The sequence below is a fragment of the Gymnoscopelus braueri genome (genome assembly GCF_963280865.1).
Source record: "Gymnoscopelus braueri genome assembly, chromosome: 9".
Lineage (NCBI taxonomy): Eukaryota > Metazoa > Chordata > Actinopteri > Myctophiformes > Myctophidae > Gymnoscopelus > Gymnoscopelus braueri.
Genome location: NC_137610.1, coordinates 41,380,835 through 41,399,345, shown reverse-complemented (window position 1 = coordinate 41,399,345; position 18,511 = coordinate 41,380,835). Strand labels below are relative to the sequence as shown.

Genomic DNA, 18,511 nt, shown 5'->3' with positions numbered 1-18,511 from the left:
TTTTTCCGGATGGCAGGGGAAGAGGAGCGCTCATTTTGGTTCACCCGTTTTGATCTCACTAAAAGAGTAATTTGCACTCACACAAATGCTCCCAATTATATTTTGAGGTAACACAGATTACATTTTAGGAGCATTTCCGATCAAAACGGGCACAACTTCGAGCCCTGAGACAGCATTAGCTTTGACTTTACCATTGCTTTACACACTCCTACGCAGAAGGTTAATATTGCTGTGACGACCATTTTGAGGGGGTGCTATCTGCTGTGTAAAACAAAGCGAGTTGAGTTGATTCCATGCAGTGGAGAAGCGGCTTTACTTAGCAAAGTAATGCTTGTCAAATATAGTAACACTCACTCTTAGGAATGACATCAGCAGCTCAATGCCATCAGTGTCCAACCTGACAGAGAGAGAAACAGAAAAGTAATCAGAAGGAGACTCACAAATACTGGCAAGGGTTAGGAAAGAAACAGAGTCAACCATTCCACAGGATTTCCTTACAGGAAGTGACAGAGAGCACAAACTACATTATCCAACAGACCAAACAGCACTAATGTCAAGCCCATGAACAACCACATAGGCTGAAGCGCTAATATTAACCACATGAACCCCAGTGTCTACTATTCTGGGGAGAACATTCTCTGAAAATAGCTAATCTACAAGCTCACGACGTGTTGCGAGCTTGAAGATCGCCTTTTTTCACAGAAGAGATTTGGTGCTGAGGAAAAAAGAGGAGTGGAGCTAGTATAGGGATTGGGGTACCCTGGTCAACTACTGTAAGTATATATGGATTACGTGGTTAACAGTCAGCTGACATACTATACCTGGGTCCCTCAAAAAAGTTTTGCTCATTTCCAACTCCAACGATTAGAGGACTAACATGAGAGAGTGTAGAGTGGGAGATATTAATATACCGGTACATTCAGCTGTCAGGGTTTGTCACGGCCAATTAAGTGAAATAACAACTGCACCCAACATGTGGTCATCCCCGACATAGTGTATCTGCTCAAACAAAAATATCCAAACATTTCATGAATGCAAAGGCAAGGATTCCCGGGGAGCATAGAATTAAGACATTTAAAATCTATTTCCCTGGGTTTTGCATGGCGTACTCCCACATCATTCCTTTAAAATATCCCAAATGCAAAATATCCCAAACCTGGGCGCGTGGTTGATGAGGGGCTGAGGTTTGTACTTAGGGAACTTGTAGGATTTGAACTCATCGATGCAAGAGATTCCGGGCCAGCTGTCTTCTGTGGGTGTGCCTGTTGAGACATTCAAGTGACACCCATTTAAGTAGGGCTTTATCATACGGCAGGCAGGGGGCTGTTTAAACCGCCGGCCGGGTGTGCCTGCCAGCCAAAGCTATAACCAGTGTGATGTTAAAAGTTATACTGATTCTCTGTCAGCAGGGGGCAGTACTGACCTAGTAGCCTAAAGATGAGGTGCAGCTCGTCCTCTACAGTGGAGCCAGGGAACAGGGGTCTGCCCGCAGCCATCTCATAGAATATACATCCCACCCCCCTGGCAAGAGAGGGAGGAGAGAGGATGGTTAATGAAGAGGCCAATTGCTAGTGGAGTCTACTTCACGTATTTCTTCCTACTCTGAAAAACGATAATCATCTTCTCTTATGCAATGATAGTCTATCACCTGATGGTCACTGTACATTGAAAGTTCAAATGACTGAATATACTGTGTATATATATATAGCGTGACATGTATAGCTTGTGTCTACAATATTGGTAAGAGTGCAAACTTAAACATGACTATGAATATGTTCTGCGCCAGTGCCAATGCAACAAAGTGAGTCTTATTCAGAACAGCAGAGGCGTTTAGGCCTCAATACCAGTTTGCTGTGGGAGCAAAGACCACAAGACAAGTGTGTTACTTTTCATCCTCTATTTCCTGTCTTGGTTTTTGCACTGCAGCCCACAATTTAATCAAACAAAAACTCCTATTGAAAGAACCTTAAACAATGAAGGATGGCTAGTCAGCAGTATTTCACAGTATTTAACAGACATTTGCTTCTCCATCATCTGTGTGGAGTAGAGGTGGTCACAATGAGGGAGCGAGCTGCAAGTCTAAGCAGTGTTTTTGTCATAATAAGACCAGCCTACTCACCACATGTCTATCTGTGTGGAGTATTCAGAGGAGCCCAGTAGAACATCTGGTGGCCGGTACCAAAGTGTAACTACCTCATTGGAGTATGTCTTCGTAGGAACCGATTTGGCCCGGGCCAAGCCTGATTTTTTTGTTTGTTTGTTTGTTTTTGTTTTTAAAACAAAAGGAGAAAGGAAAAAAAATACATTGAGTCCAGAACACAAACCTCAGTTTTCATATTCCCACAATAAAAGAAAGATATTGAATACAATATTTTTCGTACCAAAGTCAGCCAGTTTGAGCTCTCCCCTCTCATTGATGAGTAGGTTCTGGGGTTTTAGGTCTCTGTGTAGAACCTTCCGTTTATGACAGTATGCCAGACCTCGTAGAATCTGGTACAGGAAAATCTGGAGAACAGACAGAGCACTTTGAAATTGTAGTGATAAAACTAACATCACTGGAAAGTAGGTAATTCAAAATGTACTATCTATCTATCTATATCTGTGTCTGTGTGTTCATTCCCAAATGTGCAATTTAATTCATAGTTTGCATACGTTTAAGTAGATTTTTATTTGTTTTGTTTGCGATTTTAAGTATTTAGAAAAGCGCTATATAAATTGCAGGTATTATTACTGCTATATATCAAGGAAATCGCAATATCCCATCAATTATAAAACAGAAGCGAATACAATTTCATAACATTATAGTTTGTGCTCTTATTTGGTCAGGAGGAGTAGACCTCCAAAAAGGGATTCACATCATTCCTCCCTCAACTATAGACATTTCCGCCACCAGGGGGCAGAGCGAGCATGTTTGTTTTCTTAAGATCTTTCAGCCTCAGAGTTTTGAGACTGTCCCTGAAGACAGCTGGTCTGGCACACCGCCTGCAGATGCTCACCTTGACGTTCTGCATGCTCAGAATGTTCCCGCAGTCGTCCATGTACTGCTTGAGGTCCTTGTCCTAAAGGGCAGAGAGATGAGGAGGCTCTGTTATAGACCACGGGACCAGACCAGCAGCTGGCCTCACATGCTCCATATATTAACATTATCTGTTCTACAGAGGGCGCTGAGTTAAACAAATAATGATGTGGAAGACATTTCCTGAGGCTACTATGCGAGTCACGGGCGTGGGGTCGCTTTGTTGTTCTCACCAGGTACTCGAAGACTAGTGTCAGAGACTTCTCTGTATGGATGATGTCGTGCAGCGTCACGATGTTGGCGTGTTTCAGGTCCTTCAGTAACGATACTTGAAAAGGTTGAAGAGAACAAAGAAGGGTAAATCTCTGACATCACAGACGAGTGAAAGGCATGAGGACTAATTGAATGGTAATGTAGACATATCTGAAAGCACTTTTCCACTGCATGGTAATGGCTCAACTCTACTCATTTGTTTTCACTTTTTGATATCACCTCCATCGAGGTAACAAGTAAGCTGAGGCGATGCCAAAAGGTGACGTGAGAACCCTGTGCAGACTACTGATTGATCAAAGAGAAGAGTCACAAGCATCATTGTATCACGACTCGTCTTATAATGCGTGGAAGCTAACGAGTTTTAAACAAGCCACTGGAAATGTAAAATGAATCAATATTAACTGATTCACTGCCAATCAGGGTAGATCTACGCGAACCTATTTAAAGCCGCCACGTGCCAATCGCGTAGATCTACGTGAACTACATTTTTTTTTTTCAATTTGACCCAAAGACCAAGGAGATATGATTTTTCGAAGATCTAGACTCCTATCCACTTCCTTGTTAGGAGTACTTTTTTTTTTCAATGAAAAACTCTGGCACTGGCTAAAGAAATATGAAAATACCTCTGGCAGTTAATGGGTTAAGCAAGTGCATGGATTATTTCTCATCTAAAATGTTATCAGAAACAGTTTGTTTTGGTGTGTATAGGTGAAATAGATATTGTTTAGAGACAGCAATACTGTAGCTTCAAATTTAGGTAGGTACTGTAGGTAGATACTTTAATGATCCCCAGAGGGAAATGTGGTTGTCATGTAGCAGCACAGAAAGAGGAAACATAGTATACAGTTATAGAAATTAGGACAACACAAACACACTGTAACATTGTTAGCATTGCTTTAGCACTCTCCTACGCAGAGGGTTGGACATCACTATGACGACCACATTGCTACATTGAGGGGGGCCCCCCATCTGTAGCAGAAAATCAAGTAAAGCGAGTAGAGTCAAATCAGGTTGAGATGGTGGTACCATACAGTGGAAAAGCAACTTAACCACTTATATTATACCCTATTATACTTCAGTGTCCCCCAGTGGTCTAGACCAGGCCTCCTCCTTTTTACCCTGTACACCAAATCATTTTTTTCGTGGCATCGTTGGTCCTGGGAGGGGTGGGTGGGTTTGCTTGCTTATTATAAGTTGTGTATGTTTTTGTATCTTGTTTTTGTTTTGTTTTTATTCATGATGCATCTATGTGTACTGGCATAATTGTATTGCTGATATATTGCTGATATGGTAAATCCAAAATAAAAAACTAATCTATTTGATGAAAACAGCCAATCTACAAGCTCATAACGCACCGCAGATCTGCTATTTTCACAGAATGTTCGCTAGAGATGCAATTAAGGCATGCGTCATACGCCATGCTTATCCTCTCACCTTCCCGGATTGCAGTGCACGGCGCACCCTCCTCGTGCTCTAGTCTGATTTCTTTCAGAGCGACCAGGTTGTCCGTCAACTTACTCCTCCCCTTGTAGACTGTAGCGTACGTGCCCTGGAGAACAGGGAGACACAAGTTTGTGTGTTTCAGTAAAACGTTTTAACCCTGTTATTGAACCAGGAAAGTCCCTTGAGAACAAATTCTTATTTTACAAGGACAGCCTGTGGCATCCATGGCCCAGCCCCAGGTCTAAGGGCAGTGGGCAGGATTATATCCCTAACATGCATGTCTCTTTGGTGTAGGAGGAAACTGGGGCAACCCGGAGGAGGTGCCCTTTTGAGTGTGTGTGTGTGTGTGTGTCTGTGTCTGTGTCTGTGTCTGTGTGTGTCTGTGTCTGTGTCTGTGTCTGTGTCTGTGTCTGTGTCTGTGTCTGTGTCTGTGTCTGTGTGTGTGTGTGTGTGTGTGTGTGTGTGTGTGTGTGTGTGTGTGTGTCACCCATCAGTGGCCATGAGAACATTAGCACCTGGGAGATAGAGGAAAGAATGCCAAGGTGAACAACACTTTCCACGTACCTCCCCCAGTTTGTCCAGTTTAATGTAGGTCTCCAGCTTCCCGAATCCAATTTCTGACTAGTAGAGAGAAGAGGAAAAATTACATTAGTGAAGATCGTCTCTTTATTAGTGTTGACAAGCTTATAGACACCACAAGAAATCCTTCTGACTGCCTTTCATGTCAGGGGGGGTTTAGAAGGAGGCCGTTCCCCCAACGACCATCATAGCTAATCTCGCCTGACAGGGAATCGTTGGCTTTTGGCTTTTTGCATGTGTGCACACAGTGCACACATGCGTACACTTGTGTAAGGAGGACATGTGAGACATTGCATGTGACCGGGAGTGTGCAGAAATGTTCACACTTTTCCTCCGCTCTGTTTCAGACAGATGTACACCAGAACAGTACAATCGGGAGATGATTATTCAACGCAGAGGTGCAACGTAAACACGACAACGGCACTGAGAGGACGAGATTAGGGAGGTTGTGTGACAAAGCATGAGCTGTCAACTTGCGCCTCTCACAGTATTTCAATACTTAAAACCCATTCTCACAGCTGTCTTCTTTATCATACTGCAGTTACCTCTTCCCTCTCGATCTTATCCTCAAACTTATTCTGCCTGTATCGTCCTACAACTCTCGTCTTATCAGCATTACTCTCTCACTTATACTTACTCATACATTCATTGTGGATAAACTGTAGATACACTCATATTAACTGTTGATAAGACTGTTGAAGACCAGTTGACACTGTACATACAGTCTCTGTTGATAGTCTATCAAATTCATTGGCGATAGAGGTACTGTATATTCATTTCATGCATATATCCACTGGTGATAGACTGCACATGCGTGTTGCTGCTGTTGCTGCTACGACCCCTGAATTTCCCCTGGAGATCAATACTGCATCCATTCCTGCTTTTCCTGATCTCAGCTCGCTCTCCTCTATCCCTCCTTCTTTGTCAATATTACCAGCTCTTCGTCCAGGCCCATCTCTCCATCTACCTTCCTCTAAACGTTGTTAGCGAGCTCTCCTTCCCTCACGCTAATACTTAATTTCTCCTCTTTGTTCCTCCTCCCCTCTCAGTGTCTCTCACCAGGGAGGCTCTGCGTGAACGTCTGCTGAGCGGCTGGTCGAACGATGGACTGCTCAACTGCAGCTTCTCCAGGTAACCGTCGGGTATCCGGATGTCGGCCGGTAGGGACAGGCGCTTGTTCAGATCCTGTACGCAAAACACACGCATACATGTGCACGTGCATGCACACACACACACAGACACAAAACAACAGAGAAGGCCATTATAAACAGTGTCAACACTGTGTAAAACCCTATGCAAACAAAAGTAAACCACTGAGCAAACGGAGTAAGCTCTAAATAAATACTAGAGACCCTAAACAAAATGGTGGCGACCCTAAATAAACGACCTCTGAGTCTGTTATGAGCCATTTCCCCCACTACACACACACACACAGCCTGCTTTAGACTCTATGAGTCAACAGAGAGGGTAGTATGCGAGCCGAGTGTGCACGCGTGTGCGTGTGTGTATGCGTGTCTACACACACTCGTTTGTAGTGTACTGTAATGTATAGACTTAAATGTGTACTGGACTTTTGTACGGAATTAATGGTGGCCTCAGGGCTCTTTAAGAGACCAGGGACCACTCTATACAGAGGAACAGACTGCAAAAGCATGATCCTGATGACTTGTTACATAAAAATGAAAACACACACTCACACAATACGCTGCCTAGATTCTTCCCATGATGCATTTCCTCTATTTGTTAGATTATTGCTGTTAATCCACTGTGACTTCCTCTTAGTTGCCTTAAATCCAATGATACTCCAGTGGACACTTGGCACCACTGTGGGCACTCCCTCAGTTTATGCAACTTTCCCAGTTTCAGCCCACAGCCTCACCAATAAAATTAATTCGTAACTTGCAATCACACATAGCCTTTCTGGCCTGTGTGATTGCACAAGCTTTGAGATGTTTAGGCATATGGTTACTTTTATAATGACCTAATGTGGTCAAGCTTGATTTTCAACCAAATATTAATTTATATCCAACATTTTTGAATACAACTTTTCAATCATATTGGTCTATGATGTTGTGTGCCAGGTCGTGACTGGTCAACTGCCCCCTTGAGCGTGGGCTGCCATCAATTTGATCTTTTTAACCCCTCCGCCCCGCCTCTCCAGTGGTCCAATCAGCCTGTTCTAATCTGCTACAACAGGGCCCATCTGGAGCGTATTACAGTAATCCGAGTGATTTAATCACAAAACAGTCCTGCTTCTCCTTCTCGGACACAGAGCTGGACCATAGATCACTACCTGACCAGAGATGAACAGGTTCCCCATGCTCCTCTGGCCCCTCCCCTCAAATAATTGGACAAATTGCAGCCCAGAGGCACAGAACAGACACATACTGTACTGGTCTCACAGTTCCAGCAGAAATCCTGCTCATACAATACATGGAGTGTTTGTTAGATTAGGAGAGAGAGAGAGAGAGAGAGAGTCTGAGTGTGACCATGTGTCTGTCATGTGTGTTAAAAAAAAAAAAAAAAAAAAAAAAAAAAACGTTCCAGCCGGCATGCAGAGTTAGCTACTAGCTAGCTCTCAAAGCAGCAGCGAGAGGTGGTGTGTCACATTCTCGTGGTGAGTAGACTCCCAGTGGAGTTAAGCCGCTTAAGAGACTTTTTTCCCCCCATCTTACATGTGTGAATGTTTGGTCTTTGAACATAGCCACTGGGAGCCGCTGACAAATCCTGTGACCAAAACCAACCAATGAACACACTTGAGTTGGGGGGGGACACACGCACCCATCAGGTAGAGTGGAACGTGCCATTCATTCACTTTAGTAGGCTACTGCCAACTGCCTCCGCACACACTGCATCCCAAACAAATACAGGCACTTGATATCCTAATCTAACTAATACAGTATGTACAGAACATTAGCAAGTTGCATATGATAAGATTTGACGTAAGTATAAATTAGTTTTAGATGATAGAATGATGGGTTTTACTATTTAAGGGTTGAGGCTGGTGTTAAACATACAGTGAGTTTACCTCATTTATTGGCAAATGATATGCCCAGAATACTAATAATTGTTCTGCCCAGAAAAGTGACATTCCTGTACTAGACATTGTTTAGCAAAAAGACAAGAATTCACATACAAACTGTTTATATTGTATGTGCATATGACATAACCAGCATAGCAATTACCTGTTAAGTTTCACATGACAGATGCAAAAGTAAATAAATAAAACCCTGACTTCAGCACTTTTTTTTTGTTTGCATTCAAGATCTTTTGCTGCAAAAAGTGCCTGGTAGAATACCTCAAGGTGGTTATAACAGCAGACTTCACCGCTCACTACTCGTGTGCAAGAAAGACACATGTTACGATCCTGTGGCCAGTAAAGAACTTCCTCATGTGTTTGCAAGCTTTGAAGAAGACGCCCACACTCAGAGGCCGCATGCACACACATGATCAAATAGGACTTCCTGAGGAAAAGGCCCATTGTCAAATGGTCCCTCCAGCTCACCGTTCTATCTGAGGTGGGTTCATCAGAGGCAAAGTAAAACGTCAGACTAATTTGGTTCAAAGTGGAGGCTGAAGAGGCACTCCTGATTAATATAGCCAGTGACATGCGTTCATGAATAAATCTGTCGTGTCATGTGAATCATTACACAGACCCCAGTTGTTGCCATATGTGGCAGCTAATGAGGATCTAAATAAATAATAAACCTCTTTTGACTTCCTGTGCCGGCCCAAAGTGATCACTGACTCATGTCCCATAAAAATATAAACGTCACGAAGGAAGGGGGGGGGGGGGGGGGAGATGTCTCACCTCCGCTGAAATGCGAGATCGGTTGCCTCGGTTCCTCAGACAAACCCCTGTGGGCGACTGCACCTCATCTGACGAGGTCCCCGACGCCTGGTCACTCTCTCCATCTGAACCCATCTTCAAGTTCTCATGGACGATATCTGGAAGGAGACAGTTAATCTTATTTTACAATCCATCGTACAAAAGGTGTCACTTGCCAAAAACAACTGATCTGCAAGATAACGCATCGCAACACGTTGTTAACTTGTAGCGCCTTTGTTTGACTTGTAGTCACTGTTGTACTACAGAGGAATTAAGCTTCAGAGGGGTAAAGTGAAGGGATAAAGAGTGTTTATATAGAGAAGAAGGACAGCACTGGAGCAAACTCAGACAAATAAAGCCTTTTTTATTTACAGGGTGCAGGCAAATAACGTGACAACGTTTCGATGTCAATGCATGTTCATCAGGTCGTGAGCCAAAAATAGATGATCTACAAGCCCACAACATGGCACATTAGCAATGTGTTGTGAACTTGTAGACCAGCTATTTTTGCCGTCGCTAATGCGACACATTGTAGGCCTGTAGATCAGCTATTTTCAGCACACGACGCCGTCGTACAACGAAGTATAAATTGGGCTTGAGAAAGGGCATTCCAGTGGAAACCAGTCCAGGGAGCGGCTGCTTGCTCAGCACCAGCTGATGACATCAACAAAGAGAAACGGAAACAATAACATTCTCTGTGACATTTTTAATGGCAGCTACTCTTATCAAGCACCGAGTCATGCAGTAGTTGTTTGTATAGAGGTGGAGTATCATGGATATTTAACTGGAAGGGAAATCTCTGTGGTTGTCCTACAGAGCTACCATTGTTTTAAGAAGGCATGTTAGTTAAAAGAACATTTGCTAACGAGCTGTTTAATGTGTGACCGAATCTGACACTGAAGTGGCTGAGTCAACATGTAAGTGTGTATGTGACAAGATGGGTCCCTGACAGTGGTTTGTATGTTTTATTCTATATGATGTGTAAGTAAGGTTCTATTGATATGGGTAAAAGCGAAATGAGTGACAGAAAAAGAGAACGATTTAAAACTGTCTTCAAAGGAAACTTTAGACTATAAACAGGTGTCTTTTATATCTTCAAATAGGCAGAGACTCCCCTTCAAATCTGCTTTTGGATTTGAAGTAACTTGTAGATTTGGCCCTAGTCTAGCGTAGCCAGACGATGGGAGATGTCCGATACATCTGGTGACATCTACACTGAGCGGAAACAAATCTGAGATGAACCAAGCCAATACAAAGACTTTAGGGTGGTCCTTAATATTGGGGCAGTGGCAGAATGTCCAATGTCCGAGCATCTGGCAACACAAGGCTAGTTTGGTCCAGACAAAATCTACCTGTCAATCATTTTAGTGATAGACAACAATCAAGTTAAGTGTGTGTGTGTGCGTCTCTCACCAAGGCGACTGCCATTGCGGGGCATGACCAGGGAACCCAGACCACCTCCGATGACACTCTGTGGTCGCCTCATCGGTGGCTTCTTAAAGGAGCTTGTGTACTGGTGCAGGAAGGAGTGGACACTGTGGGCTGATGGAGGGCGGCCGTTCCTCACTATGGGTTCTGTAGAGGGGCAAAAACAACAGCTTTGTTTATATAAGAACAAACACAGTTGATAGGAGTATGGAAACTCTACAGACACTCTGAAGAATGGAGTTGTGTTGGCAGAAGCTTATCCATTGATCGACAGACTCACTTATTTCGAAAAATAATGACATCACTACAGAGATTGTGTGATGCTCTTACAAATGCAGGCAAGACCAGGCATGCCTATTATTGCCTAGTTCTTCAACCAAACCCTGGCCTGGACACAGCCAGCCAAGATTTCCTCTGAACCACATGAACCCTATAGCGCCCCTATTCTGGCCATGTCATAATAGGTGAACATTCAGCAAAAATAGGCAGACAATCGGTGGAGATTTGGTATTGAGGGAAAAAAGAAGGGGACCAAGTATAGACCCCGCCGGTACCCCGGTCAACAAAGTATATAAGGTTTGAGTGGTTAAGCCACATTTTTTTATACTCCTTAGTACAATGGTGTGTGATGGTTTGTTAGCTTAAAGATCAGTTTTTGTTGACAAACACCATTGTGGGATGGAAGCTTTATTTGTGATCTAATCTCTGTTCTGTTGGCAGGACTGTTAAAACTGGAAGCTGAGTCATGCTTTCAATAGTGAATCGATAAGAAAGCATGTATCTTTCCAATGACAACTACATACTAACAAAAGTACTTTCGACTTCTCATTTGAATTTAATGCTAGTTCTAAAATTGAGATCGAAAAAGATGCTCTAACATTAAGCTGTGTTAAATAATGTAGATTTATGGAGGCAACCTGACCTCCTTTTGAGTTTTTTTGGTACCTTATTTCTAACTCCCTGTAGGTCAGATCCGTATTATTTTTACTCTTACAGCTCTCTACTTCTATCTGCATCTGTCCTGTGTTACCTATTGTTAGGGCTGCCACGATTATAAATTTAAGTTGACGATTAATCGTCACTCAAATAATTGCGATAAACGATTTAACTGTGTTTATTGCGTTGAACATGGTCATTAAAAAAATCTGTTTGCCTTTTAGGCTTCGTATCAAAAATTGCACAGGGCAGAAAAAAACAAATAACTTAAATATACAAAGTACAAATACACGAAGTGACGCGTTGTAAGCTTGTAGATCTGTTATTTCTCAAATGTTTTAATATTTGAAAATGCATGAACATTTCTCAACATGGAAACGAATATGGCGATTATTATTATCTCAAATAATTGCGATTGGACGATTATGTAATAATTGTGACAGGCCTACCTATTGTGGTGCTTCTATGACACAGGATCAATAAAGGTCTGTCTATGACCACACAGGCCCACACGCTTTCACCGTGACCATACATCTCTGTCACCATGACCACGCTGGGCAGGCATTTTACTAACACCACTGGGAAGTTAATCAAATCACAAAAGCAGAGTGCATTCCAGCGACCTGTCTTTTTATGTTTTTTATTTATATATTTAGACAAACACTACACTACAGTACAAGCAGACAAACAAAATGCCTACGTGCTTAATTGTGATAAAAAATAATCACAAAGAGGTAAATATACCCGGTCTATGTTTTGTCTGTTGCAGCTTTCTGGCAACCTGGCAACTTTCTGTCCAGTTACTTGATGGGCCATCAACTGACCAGGTAAAATATGAAAAGCTTTCCAACATTATCAAGCAGAACGAGAAAATACTGGTGTTTGCAGCACAAGGAGTGATTGTCACTGGGGAGTAAACTGCTGACGTCGATTATTACAGGCTGGACACAGTCCAGTAAAAATAGACACAATATTTCCATACAAACGTATTAAAACATATACACAGGCACACCATGCAAATCCGGATCATGACGCCACCTCTCATCTCTGCAGCTGCTGGCCCGTTATGTGTGTGTGTGTGTGTGTGTGTGTGTGTGTGTGTGTGTGTGTGTGTGTGTGTGTGTGTGTGTGTGTGTGTGTGTGTGTGTCTTTTGTTACATAATAAGATTTGGACCAAAATACATCCACAATCGCTGAGTTCAGATCCCATCTCATCTCATCTGGCTACTCCAGTTTGCTCTCTCTCCCCATTTACAGTCCGTTACACACACAGACTGCTGAAATGTCCTGCACGCACACATTCACGCGCGCTATGCTTCTCTGTCCCCTCGCACCAAGCACCGAACACTCTGGCCAAACCTGGTGTTAATCACCAGACAAAAAGCTTTTTACAAACCCCAGTTAGTTCTCACAGGAAGTACGTTGTGAGGGAGGGGATACAAAAAAAAACTTGGATGAGCCGATTGGCTGGAGAAGGAAAAAAAACACAAAACAAAGCGTTGTCCTTTGGAAAAATCCGGGAGGGGAACAACAAGCTGGAGCACGGTTTGAAAGAGGCTGGGGCTCTGTGTGAAGAAGGGGGAGAGCACAGAGCGAGAGAGACACAGAGAGAGAGAAATGCATCAAGATACCCGTCTGGTTCCACATAGTCCACAAGTAGCTGAGGCAATGTCATGGAAACTCTGGAATGTTTCCAGACCCCAAACACCATAGCAACACTGAAGCAGAGTACCAAGGCACGCTCCCTCCCTCGCACCCGCAGTTCTGCTGAATATCAGCGAAGAAAAGATAAGCAGCCACGCAACCCTAGCTTTGTTCTGAAGCCTTAATAGGTCACAGTTTTCAAATGCCTCCCACTGAGCGATGTAATGAACAGTACCATCTGCATGGGAAGGGAAGTGTGCTGTGCGTGTGCATCTGTGTGTGTGTGTGTGTATGTATGTAGGGGGGTGGTTGTATTGTTCAAACGTGTATGTCTGAACTTGGTCATGAAGCAAGTGTCTTCATGACCAAGTTCAGGTGACAGGTCAGATGCAGGTCGCTCACTCACCGCTGTCCTTCAGGCCGTTCTCCTCGATGGTCATCTGCTCAGCCAGCTCTGAGAGCGACTCATCGATGGTGTGGCTTCCCCTTAGCGTCAGCGAGAGACGCCGCTTGAACCTCTTCATCTTTTCCATGGAGCTCTCAGGAAGGGGAGGCCTGTGGAGGGATACAGAGTAATGGGGTAAAAGAGTGAGATACTAATAATAACGAGATAAATGTACAGAAATTAAATAAATCACACACAAACACACAGTTTTAGAGGGGGCGGGACCTCTATTGATAAGACCCCAGTGTGAAATTATTTTACAGAGTCACACAGCTCAGTGTATGTATATTACATAACAGTTTTGTCACTTGCCACCTGTCCTATAATACCAGCAGTTGTGCGTTTCCCCGAAAATTCCCACTATGTGAAAACAATCATACGTGGGACTTTGCAGGCCATGACATGTTGCCGAATTAATAGGTAATATCAAAACCACTTTCAATGGAAGAGAATATGAAAGAGTACACCTCAACCGACCGCCTCGGGCTGTGTTTCCTAATCCCACATCAAGACGCAAGTGTCTGTGGAGCAGACATGGTTAGTTCACAAGGCAAAGAAGTGGTGACAAGCAAAGATCAGCACACCGATGCCAATTGTGACTCAGCGAATGCGGGAGCTGTTACTTTACTGTTCTGGGAAACTTGGGACAAGGTGGGGAGAGATTCCTACCCGTGGGTTTGGGAGTATGGTCCTGAACACACCGGACTGTAAAAGCAAATCCTAAACCAGGGGATTTGTGGCTGAATGGAACAGGACTAGCTCGGACAACATCCAGTTCACAACACACATTCCATACGCAGTCAGAGAGAAAAGGGAAGAGAGAGATAATGAGTGAGTGAGTCAGTGAGAGAGAGAGGATGAATTTTAAATGACAAATAAAAGAATGCCCATATTATGTGTAACCAATCCACTAGGACATGATAATGGGATTAGATATGGTCTTCTGGGATTTTGGATATTTTACATTTCATGATATGGAATAAGTGCATTATACAGTCGTGATTTTCGGAACTTACATTATGTGTTCTAGGTGCTATCATTTGCCTTTCCCCACGTGGGCATTACTATTCATTATTTATCAAAGATTTCTTTATGTAAATGTTTTGTGAAAACACAAATACAGTAAGTCATCCCCACAATATCGACAAAGGTACAGTATATGATTCTAAAAATCCATATTGCCCAGCTCTACTCTCCCTGCGACCTCAATGGAGCCGTCTTTATTCCACTACTAGTGCAGACATGGACATGTGCCTGACTGTCTCTCTCTGTGAGTAAGAGCAAAGCATGAAGCCACATGACTAACAGTCCCTGAGGGCTAGAGCTGCCTGTCAACGGATCTCCACCGGCAGCCTTCGTCTCCTAGTCATCACTCATAAACTGAACTGCAGCCAGTGGTACACGTCAGCCATGACACAAGCGAGTTGGGACAATAGCAGGAAGAACCAAAAAACTGTGCCAAATGTAGTTAAGCAAGCATTACTCATAGACTCTTGAGCTAAACAGTATATTGTGCTGCGGTTCCGTTCTACGATAAGTTAGTCATCACTCATCAGGCAATCAAAATGATCAAAGACAGTCAATCTAGTTATTCATGGTACTGGGAAAAGACAGTGCTATAACTCAGCAGTTGAAACAGTTGCAAGTCAAGTCAGTTCAGCCACAAAGTACATTGAGTCACAAGTATGGACAACACAGTTCTACTGAACAACCCTCTGTGACCTTGCATTCTCAAGTGAATCAGTGTTTAGTGAATTTAACATTTTAACCCATCTGTAGGGTAGAGCAATAGCGAAAAAAATGTTATAAATAAATCTACAAATAAATAACAATTCCTTTAATAAGTTGTAAAAATGTAGGCACAATTTAGTAAAATAAGACTTTTAAAATAGTACAGTAACGGTATAAAACAATAATGCAACATTAAATTAAAAAGCAAACATTCAAAATAAACAAGAATTGTTTCGCGTAAATGAGATATCACGTGATAATAAATTACGTAGTACCACATCGGTGCATAGACTAGTGTACTCGCCGATAACGATACCAGCATTTTAGGCAGTATTGGAGGCATTTCCGACACTGGTATTGGTAACAGAATAACTCTAATGTTAATACAGTATAACGAACACAATTGTGGTGGTTGGACGTCACGTGGTCTCCTAACTCTTCTATTTGAGATATTTATATTACATATCAACAACACTAAAATAAATAATCGAAATATTTACAGAAAGTGAGGTGGGGCGATTGGGCAGACTTATTAAAGCTTAAAAAATGATGTTTCTGACAAACACGGGTGTTACATTTGCCATTAACTCTCTCTGTCGGAAGAGGACATGAATTAATATAAGTATGCCATATGTCATGTTTGGAAGGAAATACATTGCATATCCTTTATCATACGTAGATGACAGGGATTATGAGCTTATACACAACTCTCAGTGTACATACATTCCCATAATGTGCTCTCTAGAAAATGGAAACATTATGGCATCATCGGAGGGTAAAAGGAGAGGGTTTATGGGTACTCTGATAGGCTCAATCCCCTGGCTCTAGGTCTTGGAGTGTGGAGCTTTGGACATGATCCCTGTCCCCAACCCGAACCATGCTCCCCTGAGAGGGGGGGGGGGGGGGGTCGGAGCTCTGAGCTCCACTGGGAAACAGCCAAGAAGGGGTGGTGGGTGTGTGTGGGGAGGTGATGTCGGAGGGTGGGTCCCAAACTCGTCCATTAGGGATTTGTTGCCACAGCAACCCCGCTGCTTTTTTTCCCCCGTGCTGAAAATGCAGAGCAAGGCGGAAAACAACATGCAGATTTTTGATCTCCCTTCATCCAACACCCTATAGAGGTCATACCCAACTCCAATCCCCCGTGGCGTTCATCCACAACTCCCCCCCACCCCCACCCTGTTCTCCATCCCCTCCAAACCAGCGGTTGCTGCGCATCACAACTCCCCCATCATGCTCCAGCTGTATGCTAAATTCCAATTTCCTGGTCATTCTGCCTCACAGGGACAGTACGCAGAAGATAGCAGGGGAAAATGGGGAGGGAGATAGCGGGCAGGGAGGGGGTGGACCCCATGGATGCTGATGTTATGTGATGCCAGTGGGCATCTTTAGCCCACATACTGTATATGCTGTCCTCTTCCCCGTTGTAGCCCTGAGCGGACAGTATGCTAACAATGGACAGGGCAGGGGCATCAGCATGGCTGATGAGAGCGCACAAACACACACACACCCTGCAGCACAGGAAGCCAGGTTAGCGCTCCACTGTGGCCGCCTGTCTCTGCAGAATTCATCATCCCTGGAACTGTCTCATTTCAGCGTAGTGGACCAATCGCTACCAATCTGCCACCATCATCATTATCATCATCATCATCACCTCCAGCACTGTCAAGAGTTCAAGATCAATCAGGATATTCAGGCAAATGGTATCCGACATTTTATATTGTAAAATATAAGTTTACATGACCACCAGGGCAGGAATTTCACGACTGCCATGTCTCTTTGGCCGTGTGCCCCTCGAAAAATGACATGCCCTAAAGGCCACAGTGGCCGTGGTGCCCGACTGCACTGCCCATGCTGATTTCACCGTTTCCCCTCTGAACTATCTTCCTGTTAATACAGTAGACACCACCAGTTGTCTGGTTGAGATTATAAATTCTTATTGGAAAACATCAAGTGAAATGTTGCACATATAACCAGTAGCCTGTATTTTAGCTTAAATTACAGTGGAAGCCAAGTAACGCGTTTGACAGAGAGAGGGGGGAGAGAGAGTGAGCAAGAGAGAGAGAAAGACAGACAGACAGACGAGAGCCCAACTTTTGATCAACAACAAAATATATATTAATAAATGTGACAAAATACAGCGAAATTCCAAAAGTATGAGTCTTAATATCCAGCAAGCAATAGAAATGTATAACTACTAACAAATTCAAAGTTTAGGCTATCAATATCATACAAAAGTAGAGAGAAGCTCTGACCTCACCGCTCTGATGGACAATAAATAAATAATCATTTTGCAAACAACATTCATCCATCCGTAGGATGAAGCTGTACTGAAAACAATAAATACCAGGCCTGTGCCATCATGACATCTTGACTCTATAATATTCAGATTGTCATAAGTCAGAACATAATCAAAAGGGTGAACAACATGACAATTCGACAGTAGGGTCTTACCTACGTATAAGTAATAATTCTACCAGTCTGGAGTCTCTGGACCCACACAGGAAGACGAAGACCTCCTGGTGAACCCCAGACACTACCGCCATTTAGAAAAATGAGAGAGTGTGTTTTGTCAAGCATGTTCTGTGTTTTGTTTAGTTTTGTGTTTGTCTGTGTAAAAAAAGGAGAAAAAAAAGCAAGTTTATCATTTGGGAAATCGACAATAATGTGAAATGTTTTCTATTTTCTCAATAAAATTATAAACATAAAAAAGAAAGAGAGAGTGAGACAAAGAGAGAGTGAACAAGTGCAATAGTTGGCATGACTCAAGGGTGAGCTCAGCCTTGCTTTTCTAAAGAGCAGCCTTCTCACCCTGGCCAAGACAATGAGGACATGAGTGAAGGAGCTGGCTCCATTATGGGAGGCTTACATAAAGGCCACCATTGTGTGCAGCAGAAAGCCAGTTTCCTGTATTAAAGAAATTAAGACAAAAAAAAATCGAGGAGGCCGTAGTGTGCTGGGTCGAGCTGACCTGTGCACGGCAGCAATTAGGCATGCTTCCCCCATACCGAGAGGCAGGTGAGGCTTAAAGGAAAGATTGAGTCTTGACTAGCGAGGTGCAGCAGATCCATCACTGTCGGCTGTTCTTTCCTCTTCCGTTGCTCTCTTTCCCTCCTTCTTCTGTTCTCTTCTCACCTTTCCTTTCACACTTGTCATCTGTGTCACTTGGATTGAAGTGTTCGATTTCTTT

General features: G+C 43.2%; 1 protein-coding gene across 2 annotated transcripts in view; it reads right to left on the bottom strand.

Annotated features, from left to right (window-relative positions):
- The window catches only part of LOC308091989 (cyclin-dependent kinase 17-like), a 31,382-nt gene that overhangs the window by 3,439 nt on the left and 9,432 nt on the right, over positions 1-18,511 (bottom strand). For both annotated transcript variants that reach the window (XM_080437762.1, XM_080437761.1), the window contains exons 2-14: positions 13,555-13,703; positions 10,554-10,715; positions 9,123-9,259; positions 6,371-6,496; positions 5,297-5,353; positions 4,724-4,838; positions 3,250-3,344; positions 2,997-3,059; positions 2,382-2,505; positions 2,120-2,240; positions 1,424-1,521; positions 1,157-1,262; positions 355-397 (exon numbers count right to left, since the gene is read on the bottom strand). In XM_080437762.1, coding sequence (XP_080293888.1) covers positions 355-397; positions 1,157-1,262; positions 1,424-1,521; positions 2,120-2,240; positions 2,382-2,505; positions 2,997-3,059; positions 3,250-3,344; positions 4,724-4,838; positions 5,297-5,353; positions 6,371-6,496; positions 9,123-9,259; positions 10,554-10,715; positions 13,555-13,681 — 1,374 coding nt within the window. In that variant the 5' untranslated portion in view covers positions 13,682-13,703. The remainder of the gene's footprint in view (positions 1-354; positions 398-1,156; positions 1,263-1,423; positions 1,522-2,119; positions 2,241-2,381; positions 2,506-2,996; positions 3,060-3,249; positions 3,345-4,723; positions 4,839-5,296; positions 5,354-6,370; positions 6,497-9,122; positions 9,260-10,553; positions 10,716-13,554; positions 13,704-18,511) is intronic.